Genomic DNA, 27,471 nt, shown 5'->3' with positions numbered 1-27,471 from the left:
AGGCCAGATTATCAAAATCTATGAGATTCTGCCAAGTTACCCATCCACTTCCTAATGGCTGAGGCATTCTAAAAGCGTGACCTGGCCAAAATGGGCACCACCAGCACAGCAAACACACCATCTGTGCCAGTATTCAAACCATGACGACAGCAACATAGCCCACGAGGGCCAATTTGCTATGGGCGCGCTTTTAAAAAGGTTGGAGAGGATGTGAAGAAAGGGGATCCCTCCTACATTGTTGGTGGGAATGAAAGTTGGTACAGCCACTCTGGAAAACAGTGTGGAGGTCCCTTAAAAAGTTAAAAATTGAGCTACCCTATGACTCAGCCATTGCACTACTGGGTATTTACCCCAAAGATACAGACATAGTGAAGAGAAGGGCCATATGCAGCCCAATGTTCATAGCAGCATTGTCCACAATAGCTAAATCATGGAAGGAGCCGAGATGCCCTTCAACAGATGACTGGATTAAGAAGTTGTGGTCCATATATACAATGGAATATTACTCAGCTATCAAAAAGAATGATTTCTCGGGGCGCCTGGGTGGCACAGCGGTTAAGCGTCTGCCTTCGGCTCAGGGCATGATCCTGGCGTTATGGGATCGAGCCCCACGTCAGGCTCTTCCGCTATGAGCCTGCTTCTTCCTCTCCCACTCCCCCTGCTTGTGTTCCCTCTCTCACTGGCTGTCTCTATCTCTGTCGAATAAATAAAATCTTTAAAAAAAAAAAAAAAGAATGATTTCTCAACATTTGCTGCAACATGGACGGCACTGGAGGAGATAATGCTAAGTGAAATAAGTCAAGCAGAGAAAGACAATTATCATACGATTTCTCTCATCTATGGAACATAAGAACTAGGAAGATCCGTAGGGGAAGAAAGGGATAAAGAAAGGGGGGTAGTCAGAAGGGGGAATGAAGCATGAGAGACTGTGGACTATGAGAAACAAACTGAGGGCTTCAGAGGGGAGGGGGGTGGGGGAATGGGATAGACCGGTGATGGGTAGTAAGGAGGGCATGTATTGCATGGTGCACTGGGTGTTGTACGCAACTAATGAATCATCGAACTTTACATCAAAAAAAAAAAAAAAAAAGGCATTTACCCTGATGGGAAGTGCTAAATAAGCACCTACTCACTAGTGAAAGAGATGAAGAGAGTGTCACTTCTGATCTTCCGTGACAGCTAGCTCTGAATGTCTTATAACCTCCTCTGGAAGGAAGCACCTTCTTGCGGTCTCACAGTGATGAAATATATAGATGAAATACAGGCTTCTGATAGTAAGAGTACATCAAACCTGGTGTAAAACAAGCTTTATCTAAGAGATTCTGCTGCATTAGGAGACAGGTCCAGGGAATGTGACCACTGGGATCTCCTGGGATCCCCCAACTGGAACGGGGCTTCATTTCCTTCTAAATGTTTATCTGCAGGAGATACCTTATATGCTTCTGTTTTTAAATCTCTTCTTTAGTTTTCATCTTTCCTAGAAGGAAAAATAGAAGGCTCTTCCTATTGTGGTTATTCCATTTACAACGTGTTTTACAAAGATAAGAACTGTGAAAAACTGTTAAAATTTCAAAGGGCAATAATAATACGGAATAATGTCCCGAGAAGTGCATAGTTCCAGTTAGTACTAAAGTTTACGAAGAGTTAAGTTTTAACAAAATATCCTCATTTCCTTTTTTTAAATCACAGATATATACAGACTGAGGTACAACAACAAGGCATCCGACAAGCTGTCCCATGATATTCTCAAGAAGTGTACAGAGAAATGCGGGTGGACTGACAGAGTAATTGTATCAGTGATACACTGGAAGGATATTCCCGGTAGAATGACGCAGAACATTTCTAATAATGTTTTCACAAATTAAACCAAGAAATCCAAACTGAAGAGAGGTTTAGCTTCCAAAAGTACAAACTTTTCTCATGCTCTTCCTCTGAGAACAAACAGAGAAGTTGGGAGAAAGAAAACAAAACAAAACGTCTATAGGAAGACACTGGAGAACTACTACGGCAGCAAGAACTTGTGTTAAAAACCCAAAAGGTAAGGAAAGCCCATAGTCAGGATCCAGACTTGGTGTTGTTTTTCCTTTGGAGGCATTTGAGGGTACAACAGAGAAGCTGACAAGTTGGGAGAACACAGTGACTGAAGCCAGAGGTACAGGGAGAGAGCTAGCTACTGGCAGTCCCACAGAGCTGAGAGGTTCAGGGGAGAGATTTGGAGTTTGGCTTCCATCGAGCAGGAAGAGCTCTCATAAAATATCCCCAAAGTTCAGGTGGGATTTTGAAGACCTCTGCCCTAAGAGAAAGGGTGAAGTGGAAAGAGACCTACTCTTTGAAAAGGAATGAAGCCCAGATTTCAGATAGCTTGAACCATGACCAAATTACAATTACCTGCCCCTGGCCTTACTGCCCATAAGAAGCAACACTAAATCCTCTCTGAAGGATGACAAGATCATCCCACACTTCAAATTATCCTTATACTTCTTCATACATAATGTGTGGCTCTTAATAAAAAGTAAGCAGCTATAAGAAGCTTGACCAAATAGTGACCAAAAGTCACGAGGAAAAAAAAACCAGACCAAATCAAAGAATCCAACAAGTAGGAAGTCTAGACACTGCATTAGTAAAGACATGGAATTTAAAAGTGACTGATTATTTTGTTCAAAAAATTACATATCCATGTGCAGAATTTGGGCAAGTAAGTAGAGATAAAAAATAATCCAATAGAAATTTTAGAACTGAGAAATACACAGTGGGGAACTGAGCTGAAATCAGTTAAAAAAAAAAAAAGAAAATTCTCTACTGTTTAAAAATTAATACCCTTACATGAGAAATCATGAAGAGTTAGAAAATATTTTGAACTAATAGTAAAAATACAAAATTCAAAACCCGTGGGATGAAGGCTAAAGCTGTGTAGAAAGTCGTGTAGGCTTTAAGGGCAGTTATCAGGAAGTCAGAGCCCCGAAGCTCTCTGTCAGCCTCTGCTAACATTGAAGTGTGTCTGTTCTCTGACACGGCGATTCTATTCCTGGTTTCATAACAAACAAAAATGTGTGCCAATGGGCACCAAAAGATATGTACCACAGAAATGTATATTAAGACATATACTTTAATGACTAGAAATTGGAAGAACCTCTAATGTACATCAACAGTAGAAGAGAGAAAGAATTGATGGTACACACACAAAAGTGGAATGCTTGCTGCAGTAAAGGCTAACGTGGATGAATCTCGAAGTGTGGTTCAAAAGAAGCCATGAAATAATACATACGGCAGCATTCCAGTTTTACAAAATTCAAAGGAGTAGGAAATTCACCCACAGTGTTGCTGAGGCCAGTGTTACCTTTAGGGAAAAGGGCTGTGACGATGCAGGGTCTCAGTGGGGGCCTCTGGAGTCACGGTAAGAATCTATTTCATGATCGAGATACTGGCTGCACGAATGTAGTTGCTTGACAAACAGTCTTTACAACTCCAAGAATCAAGGATAAGGAAGCTCTAGTCTTAGCAGCAGTGTGGTCCAAAAGAGTTAGGGTAAAGATCAGGAAACTATCCATGAGGAAGTGTGAAGAACTAGTAAAGTTTCACCCTAGAGACGGAGTGACTTGGGAACACGATTTGTGGGCGCCTGTTAAGTACCAGGCTGTCCAGTGGGAAAGCAACGACACCGAACCCTAGAAGACACATTTTAGCATGATATGGAAGTTCCCGAGATTCGAACTTTGATTTAATACACTAAATATATTGGGAATATTGTAAAGGTCATATTAGTATTATATTAAATAAGCATATTGAACATACAAGGCATATATAATACACTTGACCTACTGCAGATAATACAAGTGCTGGGACATGGAACACGTGCCTCTATAATGAGGACACTGTCGGTCACTGAACATGTGGTCACAAAGGTAGGACGGCCACCCTCTGTGGGAAAAAGTGGAGGAGGTTCCTGCACCGAATGGAGAGGACAGGTGATCACAGAAGCCCCTTCCATCACCTTCAGATCCTATGCACATGTTAAACGGAGAACCACAATTAAAAAAAAAAAAAAAAATCTTACCCTTAATCGTGTAGTGGAGATCTCCGCTTTTAAAATATCGGGATCATATTTAGTACTGGATGAAGATCCTGAGAATACTTTTCGGAGAGAAAAAAGGAAAAAAAAGGTAACTTTTACAAGTTGCATAACTAGTTCTCGGCTTGGAATTTACAAACTCTAAAAACAAGATTTACATGCTTCTGTGGATACTTACTTTAGAATTCCTTTATTGTCATTCATCAGACACCTAAATATAAAAAGTAATCTTCAAACCTTTATCATTTTTTTAATAAAAACTCAAGAAAGAGGAATGTCATAAAGACCGTGGAGCTTACTCTTCTCTGGATTTCATGCCTACGTATAAACTCTTGGAGGATCTGACAGCACACGCAGCTTGGCAGGGCTGTGCTGCCCAGAAACTTATAACTTAAGTGGAACTTCTGAGCCCATCCAAACTGCTTCTTTACTCCAGGTGATCAGTTTCTGAGACGTGAGAGGGTGATCAACAGAAACTTCACTCCAGCCAACAGCTCCAGCTCCTCCCGCTAAGATATTGTACAAGAGTAGCAAAGGGGGCCAAAGTATTTGCCTTGATCTGAACGGGTAGAAATTAACTCATAAATAAATAAAAGGCAATCAGGCAGAGGAAGGAGCAAAAACCAGAAGGGATTCATCATCCACAAATGAGGGGGGTGGGGACTTCTGCCTGGAATGGAGTCGGAGGGTTTTGCTGAGAAGTCTGTGGGGTGCCCTCACCCCTCTCATGGCTTCAGGGGACTCTTTCTGCCTAGGAAGGAGCAGGATTCAAGATGAAACTCCACCGAAACCCAAGTGGCCTTCTCTGAGCTACACTTCGGTCCCCATTTCCAGAGTCTGAGCAGTCACGCTGTACTTACAGCTCGTGTGCGAACTTGACTTTTCCTTGTAGGCATCGCTTAATCGTACGTATTCATCGAGGGCCAGAGCCAGTCTTTGCTCCTTCACGTGGTACAGCTCCTTCTGCGTCCTGAGAGCCTCCTGAGCCACCGAGAGATAGTCCTGGAGCATCTTCTCCTGCTCTCCCCTCCACTGTTTTCGTGGGTCTTCAATCTGTGTGGTTTCTGAAAATACATTAGGTGGCTTCATTTTTAGAATTTATTGATTTTTGGGGGATGATTAAAACTTAAAAAAAAAAAGTTGCTAGCTTTAATTCTTATCTCCTCTAAACAGTTCATTAGTATTTATGAAGTGACCTCTCCAGAAATGTTACAGCTTTTGCTTGATTTTACCTCGTGGTTCACCACACCATCCGCCCCCTTTCAGATCCTTGTTAACACCTATCCTCACTGTGAAGCCATCGTACACAAAGTTGCCAAAGGAAGCTTCCTTAGCTGGGATCTGGCCATTCATCTCAAGAATTCTCTGGCTCCCTAATACCTACAGAATAAAAGCCAAACGATTTATGGAGCATCCAAGGTCTTGTGTGATCTGAACCCAATCTACTTCCCACGGCACATGTTTCCCTTTACGTAACACAGGACACTCTTGCCACGTTGCCCTCGACATCGGTGCTACTCAGAGTCTCTGCTGGCCGACCACACGGGTCCCGAACTCTGTTATATGTCCACCACAATCAGTATAGAAATCACAAGTGAGGGGCGCCTGGGTGGCTTAGTCTTTAAGCGTCTGCCTTCGGCTCAGGGCGTGATCCCGGGGTCCTGGGATCGAGCCCCACATCGGCTCCTCCACTGGGAGCCTGCTTCTTCCTCTCCCACTCCCCCTGCTTGTGTTCCCTCTCTTGCTGGCTATCTCTCTCTGTCAAATAAATAAATCTTAAAAAAAAAAAAAAAATCACGAGTGAACACTTTGAAATGCTTATGGCAATTTTATACAGTTATTGTATATTGTTGACTCTACTAATATTTGGGTTCGCATTTTATCCTTTTTTCCTATTTTTCAAATAATTCATTTTTATTGAATTTTCCAAAAATATCAATCAGTCCAGAGTGGATTTGAAATTTAAAATCAAACCAAAAACAAACAAAAAAACCCCCCAAAAAACAAGAAACAACAAACCAAACCCTAGGCCTGGTTGGAGAATACTCTAAGGCACAGTTCTTGGTTCTGCTGTTTTGCATACTAGAATCACCCAGAGAACTCTTGAAAAAAAAAAAAAAAAAAAAAGTCCAAGCTCAATGAGAGTTTCTATGGGAAGAACCGGTGCACTGGTAGGTTTAAAAGTTGCACAGGGGATTGCAATGAGCCCTCCTCTGCAATGGCTCACATGCTGCCTTCTCCATGAAATTACTCCAAATATCCAATCCTGAGCTTGCCCAAACTTGCCTCAAACACTCCTCCAGCAAAGGCTCTGGCCTCCGCTCTCTCCTTCACTCCTGCCTCCTGACCGACCCAGCTGCTTCCCACTGTGGCCCCGCAAGGGTGGTGCGCCCCTTCCCTTGGGAACTGTGAGTAATACAACTTCCTTTGATGGCACTGACCACTTTGTGCCGTCCTTCGGTCACGTCTATAAATTAAATCACTTACTATCAAAACAGCTGGGTCCTATGGGTGGGCCACCGAGAACCTGCTCCTGATAAATTAGGACAGGAAAATTAATTTACCAATTTGCTGGCATGTCCAGTGACATGTACTGTGTTTAGAATGTTTTTGCATGTAAATCTCAGTCTTAACGTACCCCAACTTGGTGTTTCTGGTTGGCCCCAAAGGCTGCACTAAGTCAAAACCCAGACAATGATGTGAGGTGATCCGATGTGGACACAAGAATCTCTAGGAGTCAGGCTGGTTCTGGAAATGTCTAACTAAGCTGGTCTCTAAGGATAAGGGATAACACTAAACTGAAGTAGTTCGGGCTGGGAAGCCTGGGTCCCCTTAAGGCTTAGAGAGGTCCTGAGAGATCAACAAAATGGCCTGGGTCGGCCAGATACACCGCAACCACTGCCTCAGGCCTGGAACCTTCACTTCACAGCCAACGATAACAAAAGTCGAGCTTCCTCCACCGTAGTAATTTGAGCGTTCATTTTTAAAGATGTAAGTATTTCAACATGCAAAAGAGGCATATCTCATGTAATTATGAGAAAAAAATACACTTGGAGTCAATGCCTAAAGCAATGCAGGAGGGAATAAGCCTGATCGGACAGCCCCTCCAGCCTTGATGGACATCATAACGGTGGGGCAGCCTCACCAGCTGGAGAATAAGGAGAATGGGCAGATATCAGCCAATAAGAGCCTAAACTTCTCCATTTGAGATATTCATTATAACCCAGGTTTCTGGCTATCCAAACATGTAATATTTATATTGTTTCCAACATATAACTGCAAGCTGACTCAGAGTACAGAACTCATCCACTACCAGATGGACACTTATGGTCTTAGAAAAGTTTTCCTACCTGTGGCTGACCTGCAATAATCCTCACCTCCTCATATTCTTGCCCCTTGAATGCGGGTTAGACCTAGTGATCTGTTTCTAATGAATACGAGAGAGGACGTGATGGGTAGGACCTGGGACTAGATTACAAAGGGCTGTCGTTGCCACCTTGTGCGTGCCCTCCCTCCTTGGCGCGTCTTGGCTTCCTTGCTGTAATGAAGCCCAACTGCCACGCTGTGAGCTGTCCTATGGAGAGGCCCACGTAGCAAGGAGTGAGGGGACCACTGGCCCCAGCCAACAGGGAACTGAATCCTGCCAACAATTATGTGAGTGAGCGTGAAAGTGGATCCTTCTCCAGTGGTGTCTGGCTACCACCTTGAGGGCAGCCAGCCTATGAGACCGTGAGCTGGAAGATTCCACTGAGCCTTGCCTGGATTCATGACACATAGGAACCATGAGATAATAAATGTATTTTGAGCCACTAAGTTTTGAGATAATATGTTATAGTGAGATATATAACTAATAAACTGGACAGCCAAAAGGATAATACAAACTCAAAATGCATATGAAAAATGTGACAAATGTATAAGTTGCAATAGTTAGAGTAAGATATGTACTCCTAGCTCTCTCTCAATATCGTCAGAGGTTTCATCCAGTCATCTTCTCCCTACATATTGGGGAACTGGCATACTTTCCACAAGACACCTGTTCAACAGTTAAATTGCCACAAAACACTGAAAGTTAAACGGACTGACACTGAGATGAATAAAGTACAACAATGATAATAATAAACGATCAGCACTGGGGCGCCTGGGTGGTTCAGTAGGTTAAGCGTCTGCCTTCGGCTCGGGTCATCATCAAGCCCCATGTCGGGCTCCCAGTTCAGTGGAGAGTCTACTTCTCTCTCTGCCTCTCCTCCTTGCTCGTGCTCTCTCTCTCAAATAAATAAAATTTTAAAAAATCTTAAAAAAAAAACGATCAGCATTTACTTGGCGAGATCAGCAGGAACACTCCGGGAGGCGGGTAAATACCATACGCTCCACGAGCTGCAGCAGGAGCGCTGACATTTCTGAAACGCTGTGCAATGCCAATGTGAGCTCCAAAAGAGGGCTCCCGGAGGCAGCGCAGAAGAAGGCTTCATAAAGCAGGATGGTGCTTCACTTTGATCGGCTGTGTTTGTTGAATGTATTTGTAAAGAATATTTATTAAATGTAAATACTTTTAAAAAAAGTATTATAAAAATGTGGTATTTTTGCATTAAGACCTGGTGACCTTGGGAAATCATTGTATTAGAATGCAGTATGATTTGCATGATGTCTGCGGAAACGTCCCATAGCTGAAGGGAGTTCACACTCCATCAGTTGTGGATGTGCAACTTCAAAGACAGAGAACGGGTTGTGAGCTACGAGAGCTTATCATGGAAGACGACATTAGATTCTGTCATGCCTATTTCTGTTCCTTCTGCTGTGCTCAGGAAGAATGGGTCACACAAGTATGAGCCCTTCTCTTTCTTCTTAGGAACTACCCGCTGAGCTTATCACCTGTCGTGCTTCTGCAGACAAGTACCGATCATCTACCACATGCAATGTAGGGGAAACGAGATGTTCGGGTGTGAGGCCCTCCTTTCAAGGAACTTACAAAATATAGAAGAAATTGTGACACACGAGTTAGAAAAAACACAATGAGTTTGTCCAGTAAAAACTGATAGAGGCCTTGAGAGGAGGAAGGCTAAAAGCCATGGCAGTTCAGACACAGGGTTTGCTCTGGCTGAAAAAGCAAGGTTCCACGGAAAGGCACTGATGGAACAGGGCTCTGAAAGGTTCCGGACAATGGCCCCTCAGGACGTAGCCCTTTACTTTTCCAGGCCCCCCTCAAGGCCCCCACAAACCCACATACCAGCCTTCGGTGGCACTGAATTTCTTCCTTTCATCACGCTCTGCGCTCTGTGGCCTCTCTAGACCTTTGGCTTTAACTTGTGATTTCTCTTCTTCCGGGAAGGTATCCTTCTCCCAAACCCCAAACCGAACCCCAGCCCCTTTTTCTCCAGGCCTGGTTAACTCGGTCATTCTTTGGGTATCATCTCAAAGCACCATCTCTAGCGGCCATGGCTACACCCTAAAAAATGGAGAGGACTCTTCTACTTGTTCTCGATCGCTCTGCCAGCCCAACGGTGGTTCTTCCCACACTCTGCCATGTTGTCTCATTTCTTCCCCACTACTCCAAGAGGGACTGGTCTGTGGTTTCTTGAACACCAGGTTAATAAACATGAAACTCATTTTGAAAGCGATGGTGCGCCACGAAGGTTCTAGGCAAGGCCAGGAAAGGATCTTAGCTGTATTTGAGGAATATTATCTGACAGAAACGTGAGGTTCTACTGTGTCCACAGAACTCTACTAACTACTATAAGAGTCAATATGATTGTGCAGAAAGTTTTTTGATAAAAGATTACATGTTAAGAGAAAAAAGTTTATAAAACCATACATATAATCCGGCAGGTATAAAAAAACGTATTTAAAATTCTGTGTGTGTGTGTGTGTGTGTGTCTTTGTGTGTGTGTGTGTGTGTGTGTCTTTGTGTGTGTTATTAATATGAAGAAGTCTGGAAGAATCCCATTTTGTACTTGCTTGTTTTGAAGTCTTGAGGGCAAAACAGGTAGCAGTGCCCTAGAAATGAAATGTCTGACAAAATACTAGGACAATCCAGAGCCACGAACAGAGGCAGAAGAGTCGTTTGTATGGTAACGGCGAAGAACAGTGCTGTAGGTAAAGGACAGCGTAGCGTGCTGGGGGGTGAGGGCAAGGTCACATGTTTGAGAAAGAAGATGTGGGGACTCTCAGTACAGCAAATGAGGGGAGAGAGAAGGAATGGTCTGCAGGAAGGAAGGTTCCAGGCGCGGGAAGAAAGGCACCGTCATCTTTATCCCCCTCCATCTACGTGGAAGGAAGGGACAATTGGGACTGGGAATAGACCCCCAAAATGACAACTATATGAAACATGCAGATTATTACACAGATTACTAACAACTATTAGTTGCACTCACTAAAAATATGGATCACCACAGCCATCATACGTTTCTCTCGGATATTTAAAGTATCTAAAAATTTTCTTTATAAAATAGCTTAATAGTTTATCCTCCTAGGAAAATATAAAGGATGAAATACAACAGAGATGAACTAGGAGGGCCCCAAATTTATTCCCCTTCTTCTAAAGGAAACAGCTCCATATAAAATATTACACACACTTGAGGAACTGTCATCAAATTTCAACACAACATGGGACGCTTCAAAACCGACACAGAGGAGGTCGGTGCAGGTAATAATATGGAGTAAGCGCGCGCCATCCAATCTCTCCCACGGACTCCAACCAAAAACCAAGGACAGCAAAGCGGAACAAACCGACAACCACGACCACCACCACCACCAAGGATCACACACATAAAACAATCCAAGGAAGACGCTACACAGTAAGTAAGAGCAAGGAGGACTGTGGAAGGAAGTTGGGCCTCACAGAACAATCATGCAGGAACAAGTCCTGTTTTGTTGTTGTTTTATACGCCCCTCATCCCTTGTATTTCCCATATCCACAGGTACTGCAAATGGGTGCAGACAAAAAAAGCTCCAAGACAAAACCCACTCTATCTTGTCAGAGGCCCGAGGGGGTGCCCACGACCATCCCCGAGAAGCCCGGGAATGAGCTGCATGGCGGCTGGCGACAGGGGTTGGCGGTTGGTGGTGTGGTGGCAGCCCACCGCAGGCTCATTTGCTCCCCGCTCCGTCCTGAGACCCAGGCAGTCCTGGGGAGCATTCGACAGTGTGTGGCGAGGCTAAAGCCGATTCGTACTTGCTAGAATACCAGGAAAAGAGGCTCCATGGGAGCCAGAGATCAGGGGGCAAGATGACGGAGGAGGGAGTTGAGAAAGTGTCTAAGTCGGGTTATTTGTCTTCTTCATGTTGATTTTTAGGAGTCCTTTATATGGTCCGGCTGTGGGTTCTTGGTCAGATAAAGGTACTATGAATATTCATCCACGACACAGTATCAGCAGTCTGTTCCTTTAAAAGCATGTTGAGTGAAAGATTCCATCCACAGGACTGAATGTACTCAGTTCACATGGTGTTCTAGAACAGGTGAAACCAAGCAGCTGCGACAGAAATCTGAACAATCGATAGCACTGGGGAAGGGGCGGCTGGAAGGGACAGGAAAGAACTTACTGGGTGATGAGATTATTCCGCATCTTGACTGGAGAGGCAGTTACAAAAGATTTACACACCTGCCACAATTCACTGAAATGCACACTTAAAAGCTGTGCATTTTCTTTTATGGAAATAGATCTCCATTACCAAAAGAAAGACAAAAAAATTAAGGTACAACTCTAGAGCTACCCAAAAAGTGACTTATTTCTGCTTATGGTGATAATATCAAAGCCTTATAAACAGCACTTCACAATTGCCTTTTAGTTACAAATATCCCCCACCAATATCTATACCCTTGCTCCACACAAACCCACTAAAGAATTCCATCACAAAACACCTAAGGCCTAAGATACTCATTGTCAAGGTCAAATCTTTTACATCGAGATATTTAACAGTGTTACACAGAAATAGTATTAAACAGCCAAACAGCTTTTATTTCTTTTTTTTTTTTGTAAATAAAGAGAAAATAATGCTGAAACTATACAATGTCAAGACACAACATATGTGTGGACCAGCTGTTATGAGAAGATAATACCATTTGTTCCCTAAACTACTTCACAGGAATGTCTTTAAGATTAATGAGATAATGGACCAGATCCTTTTTAGTGGGAAAACTACTTGATGTGGGTAATTGGGGCACTTTAGGGCATAGTAAATCCATCAGGCCACTGGGATACCATTATTGCACTAACGCAAAATGGGGGACTTAAAAACCTGTATTCTAATAATTAAGTTTTTAAATATTCAGAAGGGCACTCTCTGAAGCATAATTTATACTTGAACTTTACTTTCTTCAAAAACAAACAGCAAGCTTTCAACGTGTGAGTTAAACAATAAAGCTCTTCCGTCCTTCTAAAGAGTTCATCACAATACGAGGTACCAAAGATAAAGAAATGTAGAGTCACTGTCCGCAAGAAGCTCACAATATAGTGAGGAAAACATACAAATAAATAATTCAAATGCAATGTGACAAATGCTTTTTAAAAATCCCTAAGTGCCTGGCACTGCAGAAATCCCTGGACAGGGCACCTCACTCGGAACGGGGGCGGGGGCCCGCACGATGGAGGGTGGACGCCAGAGAAGGCCTGTGGGAAGCAGCAAGGCCTGGGCAGAGGGGCCCTCGATGGACGTGGCCACAAGGGAGGGCCCAGGCACTGGGCAGAGAGCGTTCGGGGCTGGAACCAACCATCGCAAAGGGAGGCAGAAAGCCAAGGAAGCACACGCACAGGGACAACGTCGTCCGGCACCGCAGCAGGCCGGAGGAGGGCACACTCGTGGGGGCCTGTGGGGGCAGACTGGAAAGAGCCACCTTGTGAGAATCAACTGCGTGCATCTGGAACCCCGGACAAGACTTAAGAGACACATCTGGCAGCCATCGGCTTTAGGGAGTAACGGAGGTCATCACCCAAGGGGATCTGCAGGCTGCAGAGGGCGGCGACTACAGAAATCTGGACACTGGGGACAGGCGAAAGGAAAGAGGGCAAGAGCAGCTGGGTACGTTAAAAAAAAAAATTCCAATAGAAGGCATCATGAAATCCAAAGGAGTAAAGAAGAAGAGGAAATAACCCACGGTGACAAGGGACTCTGTCGGATGAAGGAAGAGGAGACCCCGGTGTTGTCTGGATGTGACCATTTGTGGGGTCTCAGGTGAGCCCAGTCGCAGTGACAAGATGGAGAACAGTGTCCACAGTGCAGTTCACGCAGGCTTCCCGGGGGAGGGGGAAAGAGAGGGTCACAGCTGGTTGGGGTTCGGGCTGAACGACGGTTTTTAAGCACGAATGGGATTGGGGGAGAGAGCTATTATTCGTTTCTTTTGGTAGTTTTGGTTTGGTTTCATTTTGAGAGTTTCTAGTGTTTAAATATGAAGACAAAAGAACGACTAGATAAAGAAATGGTGGGAGAAATTCTTAAAACCAGAAAACGATGGGCAAAGAAACAACAGAGAAGGAATGGGATATAAAAGTTATTAAGAGGGGCGCCTGGTGGCTCAATTGGTTAAGCATCTGAAAAGGTCATGATCCAGGGGTCCTGGGATAGAGTCCCACATCGGGCTCCGTGCTCAGCCGAGAGCCTGCTTCTCCCTCTCCTCCCCATTCGTGGTCTCTCTCGCCATCACTCTCTCTCTTTCTCTCAAATAAATAAAAATCTTTAAAAATTAAAAAAAAAAAGTTATTCAGAGGGCTCTCGGGGATGAGGGTCCAGGAGAACCCTTCTTCCACTGAGATAGGAGGGAAAGCCCAAAAGGTGGCTTTAGGAACCTGAGAGTCCACAGGTAGCCAGAGGGAAGCTGAGGGAATTAAGCTTCTCATTTCAGTGCCATGAGAGCTTAGTTCTGTCAAACCAGGACAGGGAGGTTTGTTTCTGCTTCTGTAAATATTTAAGGAAAAAAAGCTAAACTTACATGAAAGTGAGATTTAAATAGTTATACATTCCAGATATTCCAGATAAATAATTATCGGCAATGACATCAGGAATCACAACTGTTCAAGACGAACTGCAATTCTACCAAAGTAGTCCCTTCCATTATAACATTACAGTATTTGGATGTCGGTCACTGATAAGCAATAAGACCCGCATATAATAATAGAGAAAGGTCTACTAAAAAACACAAAAACGAAAGCTAACTTTAAAACCCACAATGATGAATTCTTCATAGAATTTGTACAAGCTTTTGGGGAGAGATGTCTCTACACAGAAGTCACATTTCCTCTAATCACATTTTACAAACCAGTAAAGCTTACAGAAACTATTTTTTTTTTAAAGATTTTATTTATTCATTTGACAGAGAGAGAGACAGCCAGGGAGAGAGGGAACACAAGCAGGAGGAGCGGGAGAGAAAGAAGCAGGCTCCCAGTGGAAGAGCCTGACGTGGGGCTCGATCCCAGAACTCCAGGATCACGCCCTGAGCCGAAGGCAGACGCTTAACGACTGAGCCACCCAGGAGCCCCAGCTTACAGAAACTATTACTTGTAGTTACGTTGAGCTAATGAGTGCATAAACGCTGGTTCCCAAGCTCTATGCACCAGATGTTCTCCTACAACAGATTACGAGCTCTCTCTTCCAAGTCCCTGCTCCTTCGATCCCTCCGTCCCCTGTACACGTGAGAATGGGACGATTCTACAGCCCTCCAGCGCACAGTGACTCACTACTCTGCCTGCGCGCCCACCGCGCTGTAACAGCATCCCCCACACCAGACAGCCTAGCTGTCCTCTTGTCTGGCTCGCTGGCTGCCGCTGGGTTGGGGGGCATTTTATATCCACTCTCGGTGGTCTCCCAGGCAGAGCCCCTCCTCACAGCACGAACTGCTGGAAGCGAGTCCTGCATCCCAACCGCACTGGGACTGGAGCCTCCCAGCAGATCGCTCGGGGGCACAAAGCCTTCTCCCCCCACCTCAGCACACACCCCACGCCTTCAGCTCTGCAAATCTCAGGCATGAGTGGAGCAGTTCCATCCGTTCTGGGACCCTTCCCAAGCACCCTGGGAAGCGAGTATTTGCACAGATAAAAAAAAAGACAGAGAATCAGTGGGGTATATTTTCTCAAATTTGATGTAAGTACTGTGAGCAGATTCAAAAATTTAACATTCTTAGGTTTCTAAGAGATCACTGTTATTAATATGGGCTTTTTGTGCCTCTCAAAAACTCCATCATATACCTACGCGAGGGCGGCTGCAAGCCACCACTAACAACCACAAATCAAATAAGATACTGTTCTACAACCATAGTATTCCTAAAGATATTAAAGAGTATTATATATATATTTTAAAGGTTGTATTTATTTATCTGAGAGAGAGCATGAGCAGGGGGAAGGGGCAGGGTCAGAGGGAAAAGCAGAATCCTTGCTGAGCCCAACGTGGGGCAAGACCTTGGGATCATGACCTGAGCCGAAGGCAGACGCTTAACTGAATGAGCCACCCAGGTGCCCCTAAAGAGTACTTATATTAGATAAACTTTTAATGTAATAGACCTATGAGAAAGAAGATAATGGAGTATAAATCATTATGTATTACTGAAACACCTTACTTTTTACAAAGATTTTATTTATTCACTTGAGAGAGAGAGCGAGAGAGAACACAAGCTGGGAAGAAAGGGAGAAGCAGGCTCCCCACTGAGCAGGGAGCCCCATTTGGGGCTCAATCCCAGGACCCTGAGATCATGCCCTGAGCTGAAGGCTGACACTTAACCAACTGAGCCATCCCGGCGCCTCTCAAAATCCTCATTTTTAAGTGAAATAAGCAAAATGAGTATCAGTGAATTCATGCATTCATCTGAATAAATTTTTTAAAGGGGTGAGCAGGGAGCCAAACATAAATATAAACACACACACACAGAGACATATAAATAATACTTTGAGTATGTGTTTTGAAAAGTTATTCATGGCCACAGCAATCTGCCCTAGACCTACCACGCCAGCGATCCGACAGATTAAAAAGCTGTTAAAGTGAGAGGTGCTCCCCTTGCAACCACAAAGAAATCAGGAAACAAAACGAAACAAGGGTTTAGGTCTTTTCTGAGGTACAGCGGCATCTTCTAGAGGTGCTGATGTCAAACCTTCCCCTCCCCACCACAGCACCCACGCAGCCACGGGACCTGGCTGCACGCATGCCCAGCATGCCTGACTCTGCCCGTGGCAAGGACAAGAAAAGGAGCAACCTCACTCTGAAGGGCAGTGGTCACGGGATGAGGAGCCTCACGGTTCACAGTCTCCACTGGCCCCCACACCTGCGCTCGAGAACACTCCCCTCCCACCAGGCAGACAGACACACACACAGATTCATTTCTCCGTCTCTGCCCTCCTAAGCCCAACGTACATACATGCCCCAGATTCCAAAACAGGCATTTCAGGTAATATTAGTCACTGAGAAAGTGGAGTTTAAAATAAAGAAATTCACTTTGTAGAGGGTTTACGCTTTTAACGATTCTAGATTGGGGGGGGGAGTGTTACTTTTACAAAAAAGAAAAACTTACTGTTGACGTGATCGATGTAGTAGACGCCAATCTGCGGGTCAAACCCTGCTTCCCATCCCCACGGCAGTTCATCCCCAACACAGTCCGCAAACGACAAGGGCTTCGTTAACCTGCAACACACCAGAATAACGCACAGGTGATTCTTTCATTGAAACATACAGGCCAACATTCAGCACCCAAACCACAAGCAGAGATGTGTCTAGGGGGCATTTCCCTTTTGTTCTTGATTGTGTCTTGAGTTGGCACTGCTGTGTTTGAAATCTTAAAGGAAAAAAATACAAGGATAAAACAGATGAAAATCCAAAAAAGTAACAATAAGTCATAATACCTTTTGCAAATTTCACAGCTTAGGACTGGGAGATGAATCCATACAATAAATAAAGAAGGCCCTTCTAAATCAGGAGGAAGTCCAAGCTGACAGTAAGGAGGCCTGGGACCCAGCTCTAGCTGTCCAGCTAAATGGCTCTCCCATGGCAAAGAAAAATTTGTCCCAGGACAATTCCTGGCATCACGGAAATCATCACAGCAGTAACTAAGACAAGATACGTATCAGGCTACACTAACTCCAGATCGAGATGCTCTTGTATAAATTAACTGAATACTTACTTGATGTGAGGTCCACTATGGATTCTCCTTGACAGGGGGGACAAGTATATTTTATTTTTATAAGTCTGTTACACATACCAGTCACTCAACACAATTTTTAACGGAAGCAAACACACAAAGTATTTATGTATCAACGTGATGTTAACTTCTGAAGCTGCCTTATGCTTTAAGCTTTAAAATGAACAGGGGAAAACTACAGTTTCCTAAGCAGAGTACGGGTTTCAGACTTAATTTTGGGTTGATTTTTCTCTCTCACTTCCTTCATTTTTGATTCTGAGATTTTCCTTGGCTGTTAGAGCAGCCACGGGCAGGCTAACACGACAGATTAGTGAATGCCCTGTTGCTGGGTGGCCAACATCCGCTGACACACCTTCTGATTTAGTGCAAAGGCACCACTGACACAGCTCCTACAGAATCACCTGGAATCCCGTTTATCCATGCTAATGAATATCAACAATGTCATAGTTCAACTGAAATACAGCCCGCTTCCAGAATCTCACCATTCATCAGAATGACAGTGTCACCTACCCTTCAGAATGCTGGGAGAACTATATGAAAAGGAAGGAAACCCTTTCTTCCCAGGCCTCACCAGCAACAGCACCCTCCAAAGACATAAAACACCACTGGATGAAACCAAGGGAGTGTCTCTCCTTTTCACTCAGTGTTCCCAGAGCCTGAAATCTGGTTCTGGCCATAGCTCCGGGGACACTGGGCTTTGAAACCAGTTCAGCTGACGGAAGTAATAATGAGAAGCAGCAGCAATGCCCCTGAGGCGCTAGGAGACCACCTTACTGGGAGGCTCCATCCACCCCAGGTTCCCTCTCTTTTAAGTGGTGATCACATTCCCTTATCCTCTCCCTACAAATTTAACTGCCTCCTAAGATTAATGTGAGATTAAAATGGAGTTAACTTATAACAGTGTCTAGGACATGGTAAATAGTCTGAGAATTCTTAAATTCTTCAAATGAGCCATATTAGGAGAACTGCCAGACAGGGACGGCCCTGAGCCCAGTACACCGGGTCAAGGAGGAGCCTGGGGCGCCATGATCTAAATGGCTCACGCAACGTTTCATAGCTGCTGAGGAGCATGACTGGGGAGCCCAACCAGGCCTGTTTCTCCAGACTGAGTTCATGTCATCTTTGTACCTGCTTGGGCTCTGGGACAGTTCTTTTCTGCGGTGACCCGAGGTCTGGTCTCCCTCTAACTTTTACCCACTGGTGCTAGTTTTTTCCCTTCGTGCCAGAGAGAGCTAGTGTGATCTTAATTCCACGTGATAGGCTTTCAAATATCTGAACAAATGTCAGAGATTATCAGTACAGGCACAACGCATAAATTCTCTTATTTGTTCTTCAGCGGAATGGAGACAGGCAGTAATTCTCCAGGTCCGGTCCTCACGGCCCGCAGCATCAACATCTAGGCACCAGTTAGAAATAACAAATTCTTGGGCCCTAGCAGAGGCCTGCAGAATCGGAAACTCAAGGGCCCAGCAATGCATGTTTAATCAAGTTTTCCAGGTAATTATGGAAAATTTGGGAACCAGTGGCTCAGAAGTTAAGAGCTTGAAATTTGGCATCAGAGACCCGCTGGGTTCAATTCCTTGTCCTCCACCTGCCTGCTGCACAACCTAGAGCAGGTTCCTAACCTTAAAAACCCGTTTCCCAATCTTAAGGGGGGGGGGGGCGGCGGATTGTGAAGCTTAAAAGAGAATTGAACAGCATAATGCTCGACGAATGGGGCGCTCCAGTATATATTAGATGAGTGAAAGGAGCCCCAGACATGGTAGGCAACGCATCCAATAACATGGCAACTCGTCCGATTTACTTTTGCAAACCTGGAGTCAATCTGAACGCAATCCGAGTCAAAGAACTTTGCTCTTGGTTGTGCTTAAATTCCATCTTATATCGTAAACTGCCCAGGAAAATTGACAAAGGAATTAGACACTGTATCAAAAAATCCCCTTACCACAGGAAGTGGCCTTGTCTTCATACACTGTCTATAAGACTGACCTCTGACTCCGTTGATGAAGCTGATTATTAGACAAAGCCCCTGTGCCAGGTTACCTTGCATATTATTGTTCTCTTTCCCTCACTCCTTTATCAGTGCTGCCTAAAACGCACATGCATCCTGAAGAAATGAATAAAACACGGATACGTAAGTTTAAATGACAAGAGTGGTATTACAGAAGTGCTATCCTGGTACCAAATCAACATGTTTCAGCGTATGACATGAATATATTTATCACTCCAAGAATGAGAAGTCACAAAAGCTTCAGAACATGGGTTATGATTACAAATTATGGTAATTTGACTACACTTGGAAACAATCCAGTTTTTCCTATTAATTGCTCAACAGATAATAACCATTTTATTAACCGTCACTGTTCTAAGACTAGAATTACATCTATAAGTATACGTGTAATTATGAACTCAGTTAAAAAATTCAGACGTTTCCATTCCTGGAAATTTTAACATAAAAATTTCTTTGCAGTGTTACTTCAAAAATCAATTAGATGCTTTATTTTCTGTACCTGGATAAGTATCTATCTTTTCTCCGCACTCTATCCATAAGTAAAACCATTAAACACATATGTATAAATTTCAAAATCTTGGAATTTAATTCTTATCCAAATTACAAGATATAAATAGAATAACAGTCCCAGATATCAAACAAAATTAAGCACTCAATTCTGCTGCTATCTTGAAAATGGGAACATACTATGACATACTAAGAAGTAACACAAAAGAAAAAGAAGTTAACAGATACTTTCCAAAATTAGAAACAATATGACTTAGAACAAATACAGTAAGCAGAAATGTTGATTAGTTTCTAAATTTCTTCCTCTTGTTTTGCACAAGGAATCTCTGAAACATTCCATTTTCCTTTGATATTAAGGAAGTAAAAATGGATGGAGTTTGCTTTTTGTTGGTTCCCCACAAAGGAGCAACATCATGCAAAAAGCCTGAAACTAACAAGAGTCTTTATGCGAAATTCCAGAGATTACTCTTTGCTTTAAAAACTGCCTTCTTTTGCACCGCGACTAATGTGAAGAAAATGCCAGTTTACTGCAGCGCTTTGCCAATGCTCACATACAAAATCTGAACTTTGCACGGTATTTCCTCTCTTTGTGGACACTGTATCATCCTTCCACATGATCTGGCATTTAGGGTTTACTGTCAATCATGGGTACCTGTCCTTGGGCATGAGACGCCTGCCACACACAGACAGATTTACTCTTCCCAATTCCGTGATGGTGAGCGCCGTGTGCGCGCAGGCACAAATCCCGAAGCACTGAGTTTGTATGAACTGCACTGAAAGAAAAGGCACTCGACGGACAAAGCCATTCTCGGGTTAATAAAACTCATGGCACAATTCAAGTCCCCCGAATGTATGGTTTAGCGTGAATGCGGAAGGTCTTCCCGGTTAGTTTTGCTTTGTGGCATCTGCCGCTGTCACTGTTGAGCTAAGTCAAGCAGAGTTCCTGTTGTGAGCCGTCCAGCATTGCTATGGGACCGGCCCACACGGACACCCCGAACTGCCCCACAACAACAGGGAGGAAGTAAGGATGTGCTTCACGAGCTGCGTTTTAAAAGGAGGGTAAAACACCAGAAGTCCTTCTAGAGGCCTGACAGAATATTAATTTATAATGATGTTAATTAGGCCCCTCAACATGTCTATCTGTTTCTATCGTGATACTAGCAGGGGAAGCAGCAAAGGGACAGAAAGGGGGGAATCACTGGAAAGGGTGAACACTGGCACCAAGAAGAAAATGGCTCTTTAGAGAAATTATACAAACCACTTCAGAGGAGGGTGACAAGGTTAACTTTGTACCTTTGAGGAAAGTAGCTTAAATTCTTCAAAATGAGCCATATTAGGAGAACTGCCAGACAGGGACAGCCCTGAGCCCAGTACACCGGGTCAAGGAGGAGCCTGGGGCGCCATGATCTAAATGGCTCACACAACGTTTCATAGCTGCTGAGGAGCATGACTGGGGAGCCCAACCAGGCCTGTTTCTCCAGACTGAGTTCATGTCATCTTTGTACCTGCTTGGGCTCTGGGACAGTTCTTTTCTGCGGTGACCCGAGGTCTGGTCTCCCTCTAACTTTTACCCACTGGTGCTAGTTTTTTCCCTTCGTGCCAAAGAGAGCTAGTGTGATCTTAATTCCACGTGATAGGCTTTCAAATATTTGAACACAACGGTCTTGTTTCCCAAACCTGCTCTCCTAGAACCCAAATGCCTGGTTCCCTCACCATTGCTCATATCCCTTCTCTACTCAAAAGCCTGCCAATCTCCTGTCCATAATCCCACCCGATTCTCCCTGCTCTGCAATACATCCCATCAATTAGTATCAAGTAAGAATCTCTTCTCGAATAGTTCATTTTCTTCTCCCTCAGCCTACAAATATACTCAATCCCTCCACCCTAAAAAAAAAGCCAAACCTTCCCTCAAATCTTTTGCCTCCACTTTAATGTTCACTTCTTAACCATTTATTCATTCTAACCTAGAGATCTTAAATCTGGAGGGCTTTAGGAGACCCGGTCAAAATCTCCCTATGCCACCTAACCCATTCTACAGCTACTTCATGGATATATGACTGAAAGGCAATTATTTGTGGGTGACTCACCTCTGAAAGAGCACAACGCTTATGCTGTTGAGTTGGGGATTCAACTGTATTATTTGCAAAAACGTCAATGTTTACACTATTCTATGTAAAAAGAAATCAACTTTTACATGTCGTAATTATACTAAAAATATAAAACATTGACTGTTTACCATGTACCACACATGCTTTAAAACATAGAAATCCTCCTAAAACCCTGCGAAGTACATATAAGTGTCATTTGAATAGCCTATGCAGGAAAAAAAAACTCTAATCCAATAAGCACATGACTGGGTAACACACACCTCTTTCTAGTCAACATTTGTAGTTTCCAGCCACTGGGCTGATGATGTGGTGTGTGGCTGTCATTGTTCTCTAAAGCGTGAGTTCAGCTACTGATAGGGATTTGACTCTCCACCAGTTTCTGGAAGAAGCAGCAAGAAAGGGGCCCCTTTCAAAAGTTCTGGAGAGAGAGGGGAGGGGCCTGGACGCTGAAGCAGCATCGCTGGGCAGAGGGGTACACTGTGGGCGTCCGCACGGCCCGAAGGGCTCCTGCAAGGCCGCAAAGGCTACGTGCCCCACTACGCAGGCTTCCACACTGTCCACCTTCACAACAGAGGCTCTGAAGGAGTGGGAGGTCAAGTACAATCACAGACAGGAGGAAAGACACGTATCAGGGACACACAACTCCTACGTTCTTTAAAGATTGGACTGACGATCAAAAGTAACTTTTTAAAAATACTTATCTTTTTGATAGGATTTGTAGACTGAATTGCAATTTCTAAATAATACTGTATTTATACACACAATTCTGAAACAGGAGGTTATAAAATGATTCGACTTAATTGTTTATATTTTCTGCCTATTAAAAAAAAAAAAGTTGGCAGGATGCCTGGGTGGCTCAGTTGGTTGGACAACTGCCTTCGGCTCAGGTCATGATCCCAGGGTCCTGAGATCGAGCTCCACATCAGGCTCCCTGCTCAGCAGACAGTCTGCTTCTCCCTCTGCCTGTTCTGCCTGCTTTGCCTGCTGCTCCCCCTGCTTGTACTCTCTCCTTCTCTCTGACAAATAAATAAATAAGATCTTAAAAAAAAAAAAGTTGGTACCTATAAGGCCAAAATTGTGGATTACATTTCGCACAGGAGCTCTTTAATGTAAGATCAGTCTAGAAATGTTGGTTTCGAGCAGTCGCTCTCAAACCTAAGTGTACATCCAACTCACCCGGAAGGCTTATTAACCAGCTTGCTTGGGCCCATCCACCCCACAGTCTCCGCCTCAGTAGATCGAGGTGGGGTTCCTAACAAGTTCCCAAGTGATGTGGACGCTGTGGCCCCTGGGCCATACTTTGAGAACCACTGGTTAAACCACAAATCACAGCCCTAATCCACTCAGGTGATGGAGAAAGGAAAACACACCCAACTTAAAAACGAAACTGTAGGCAGAAGCCTCTGCTTCAGAAATACCTAAACGATGAAAACTATGTTTATGAAATGTTTAAACAAAATTAATGGCTTTATTAATTCTCAGACTGGAGTCACTTCATTTGATTTTAAGTAAACATTTTTTTCTGAAAAAACATTTAAAATTTTCAAAAATAAGTTCCTGACTTTTTCTTCCATTTTCTCACCTACATACGAAATAGTCAACAGGAAATTGCAAATTAGTCAACAGGAAAATGCAAATAAAAAACAAAAGAGGTACCAGTTCATACCCATCAGGATGGCTATAATTAGAACATCCCCCAAACTGAAAGTAACAAGTGTTGACACGGGCGTGGAGAAAAGGGGAGCCCTGTACGTTGTTGGCGGGAAGGTAAAATGGTGCAGCCTCTGTAGAAAACAGTTGGCAGTTCTTCAACAGTTATACACAGAATTACTATATGACCCCACATTTGTGCTCCTGGGTATATCCCCAAAAGAACTGAAAAGAGGTACTGAAGCCACCGTGTGCCAATTCATGTTCACAGCAGCAACTGTCTACAGTAGCAAAGAGTGAGACACCTCAAATGTCCATCCATGGATGAATGGATAAACTGCGTGCGGTAGATACATGCAACGCAGTATTATCCAGCCACGGAAAGGAATGAAGTGCCTACACGTGCTATGTGAGGAGGGCGTCCAAAACATTAGGCCAAGTAAAGCCAGCCCCAAAAGGTCACACAGGGTATGATTCCATGCACATGAAATATCCAGTATAAATAAATCCAAAAAGATAGAGAGGAGATAAGTGGTTTGTCAGGAGCTCAGGAGAGGGGCAAATGGGGAGAAGCTGCTGGATGAATATTCTAGAAGGAGAGAAATGTTTCAGAACCAGAAAAGGCACTCACACAACAGTGTGAAAGTAGTAAGTGCCACTTTAAAGTGGTTCCTTCTGTGGTATGTGAATTTCACCTCAATAAACTATTTTTAAAAAACAGTAATAAGTCAAACAATGCCAAGACTCTAAGTGAAGAAGATCCCTTCACAAGAGGAAGTGAAATAATAAAAATATGTGAAAATGTGCAACTTCACTAATAAAAAGAAATGCCAAATAAAACAACAGTGAGGCTTAATTTTATGCCTGTTAGGGTACTGAGTTTTTGTTTTGTTTTGCTTTGTCTTCATAATGAAGTTCAGTTCTGGTGAGGATGTGACGAATCAGTTACTTTCATTTGTTGCTGCTAATTTTGTAACTTGACACAATCCTTTTAAGAAACAATTTGGCAGTATTAGAAAACCGTTAAAAAGTTGATTCCATTCAACCTAGGAATGCTGTTCTTATGCAGTATTCCCTGAATCCTGTCCCACAGGACCACCCCTCCAAAGACTCAGTGGCCACCTAAGGCGTCTTAGTAGCCACGGTCTCTGCCACCAGCCTCCGAGCTTCTCCAAGGCAGGGCCCCAGTCTGTTCTCTGCACCCCCAGCACAATGCCTACCTCGTCAGGTTAGAAGCCATGTTGACTGAATGGATGCAGATGAGAAAGACAGGAATGAAAACAATTATGGAAGGACTGTTATCGTTTTTTTTAATTTTCAATTTACATAAATGTAATAGTAAATGCATTTATTAAAAGAATAATATGAAGGTTAATATTTAGGTGATCATTGATAAATATATTAATGAATAGTTGATAATAAGATGATACTTAACTATGGGACAAGAAAGGAGAAAAATCTCTCAATATTGCATCAAAATATCTGGTCCTATAACTTATTTTGGCTTATTATAATTATATTATATATCATAAATGAATAGCTAAACAGAAAACAAGATTCTTAGTTACAGAGAGGTAAAAGAACTTAATCACAGGTGTTACAATAATTCAGCTAAAAATATTTTACCCTACAGAAGAAAACAGAGTGGTCAGCAAACACTTGAACCTGAACCTCTTTTCTCTCCTAAGTACCAAGAAATGTTTGCCCATTGGATTATATGGTTTTGGAAAAGAGTTTGAGAATTTAAGTAGATATGCCAGTGAAGAAGGTAGGAATGCTGGCGAGAGGAAGAGGGCTTAACAGATTATTATCCAAACAAACAAACCCACCAAGACCACCTCAACCTCCTACCTCAAAGAGCAAAACTATTATGGACTCCATCGCAGATAATTCAAGGACCAGGACTGGAAGATGCTGGAGGATTCCCTCAGGAGAATGTGCTCCAGCCAGGACAACAATGAACTGACCTACAGCACACCGGTCTGGATGGCTAGACCCTTGCTGTATTCAACCTCTTTCTTAAAGATGCTAACTCAATGATTAAAACGGTCCTGCATTACTTTTATCAAAATCTAAGGAAGATCTAAGGAAGATGTTTTTTAACCCCTACAACCTTATTACATAGAGATAACCCCAGGTAACAGTGCGTTTCGTTCCAGGCTATGTTTTTCTTAAATAAACGTATACACCCATATACTGAAGCACATATTATGCACATTTTTACAAGACTGATATTAAACTAAATAAACTATACACTATGCTTTTGAGCCTTGCCTAAAAAACACATATAATACATTCTCATCATGAAAAATACATAAGATAAAATAAACTATTAGTAAAGTTCTGCCTTCATTTCCTGATAGAATGACATACATTCCCATATTTGGTATCTTTTCAGTTCATCTATAAATTCACATGCTATTACAAAACGTGTGAACACACTCATCCCATGTGCATTTCCTATGTCTTTATTTAGTTTGCAATACAAGTTAGAAATTTTTCAATGAGCGTAACTATACGTTTACCTCAATATTTTAATATCTACATATATGGAACGGATTACAGCCCATTATTTGACTAATCACCAATTAACAGACACTGGTTTCAACTTCCTTCAAGAGAAATTAATGCTTCCATGTACATGCTTGTAAATATTTTCAGCCGTGCAAGTATTTTTTAGAATGAATTCCTGGCAGTGAGTCGAAGAATATACATACTTTTAAAATTTAAAAATGTCAATAGGCATTAGAGAGATCTTAAAGACATATTAGCATTTAAATGTTTTCCTCCTGATAAATACTCTCCTCCACATGGGCATTACCAATTTGCACTCATCCACAATGGTAGCGAGCAGCCGTGACCACCTTCCACCATGCCTGATACGGTCCTGGGGGGAAGAGAAATCTAATAATTACTACGTAAGGTTTGTAACTTTTCTGTATGTTTGCTTTCTTTTGTCCTTTTTTAAAGTGTGTTGTCTGCCCCTCAGATTGATTTGTAGTAATACAAGTTGGCATTAATCCTTTGTCAAGTTGCAAATATTTTTTTTCTGAGGATATTGGTCCATGAAGCTTGTTTATAAGTAAAAGACTGATTATTTAAAAGTACTGGGGGGCACCTGGGTGGCTCAGCCAGTTAAGCAGCCGACTCTTGATTTTGGCGCAGATCACGATCTCAGGGTTGTGAGATCAAGCCCCTAGACGGGCTCCGTGCTCAGTGGAGAGTGTGCTTGAGGTTCTCTGTCACCTTCGTCCTCTGCCCCTTCCCCAGCTCTAAAAATAATAATAATAATAGTAGTAGTAGTAGTAGTCTTGGGAAAACTGGATTGCCAGTTAGGGGAAAAAAGCTAGATCCTGCATCTTCCTTCCAACCAAACTAATTCTAGATAAGTCAAAAGAATCTCACATGATAGATGAAGCTAAGATGAACCCACTAGAAGATACACAAGAATTCTTCATGACTTCTGAGTTCCATTCCTATATCCAGTGTTTCAAATTGTAGTTCTTGAACACTTGCCATTGAAAAATAAATACAATGAAAACAAGATCATGCAATAAATTTCAGAGAATTACTGACAGAGGCATTAAGCTTACAGCTTGCTCTGTTAAAAAGGCAATTAATAAGCATTAGAAAGGTGTTAAAGACATACTAGCACCAGACTGACCTTTTCCTTACAACAGAAAAATAATATGACTAAAATTTACTTAATGCGATGTCCCCATTCTCCTACACCCACCTTGGGAAATACGGTATCCTAGTCCAGTGAAGACCCCAGCAAGGAGTACCATAATTGGGACAAATTTTAGTTTAGGAAGGTGAACCTAACAGCAGTGCACCGAACAGACTAAACCAGCAGCGTCAGCATCATCTGGTAACTCACTAGAAATGCAAGTTACCAACTTCCTCCCCTCAAACCACTAAATCAGAGTTTGAGGGTCCTCCGCACGCCTCCCTGACTGCAAGGGGAGAGCCACTGGACTGGAGAGGGGCTGAAACAGCTCAATTTTCCATTTTACCA

At 43.1% G+C, this 27,471-nt stretch overlaps 1 protein-coding gene across 6 annotated transcripts in view; it reads right to left on the bottom strand.

Annotated features, from left to right (window-relative positions):
- The window catches only part of WWC2 (WW and C2 domain containing 2), a 201,601-nt gene that overhangs the window by 87,364 nt on the left and 86,766 nt on the right, over positions 1–27,471 (bottom strand). For 5 of the 6 annotated variants that reach the window (XM_057303533.1, XM_026508558.4, XM_057303535.1 and 2 more), the window contains exons 2-4: positions 16,554–16,663; positions 4,930–5,133; positions 4,055–4,131 (exon numbers count right to left, since the gene is read on the bottom strand). In XM_057303533.1, coding sequence (XP_057159516.1) covers positions 4,055–4,131; positions 4,930–5,133; positions 16,554–16,663 — 391 coding nt within the window. Of the gene's footprint in view, positions 1–4,054; positions 4,132–4,247; positions 4,281–4,929; positions 5,134–16,553; positions 16,664–27,471 lie in introns of those variants that run through there. The other variant, XM_057303537.1, reaches the window with a different exon arrangement.

Source organism: Ursus arctos, unplaced genomic scaffold (assembly GCF_023065955.2).
Source record: "Ursus arctos isolate Adak ecotype North America unplaced genomic scaffold, UrsArc2.0 scaffold_27, whole genome shotgun sequence".
NCBI classification, from domain to species: domain Eukaryota; kingdom Metazoa; phylum Chordata; class Mammalia; order Carnivora; family Ursidae; genus Ursus; species Ursus arctos.
This window is presented reverse-complemented; position numbering and strand designations above follow the sequence as displayed.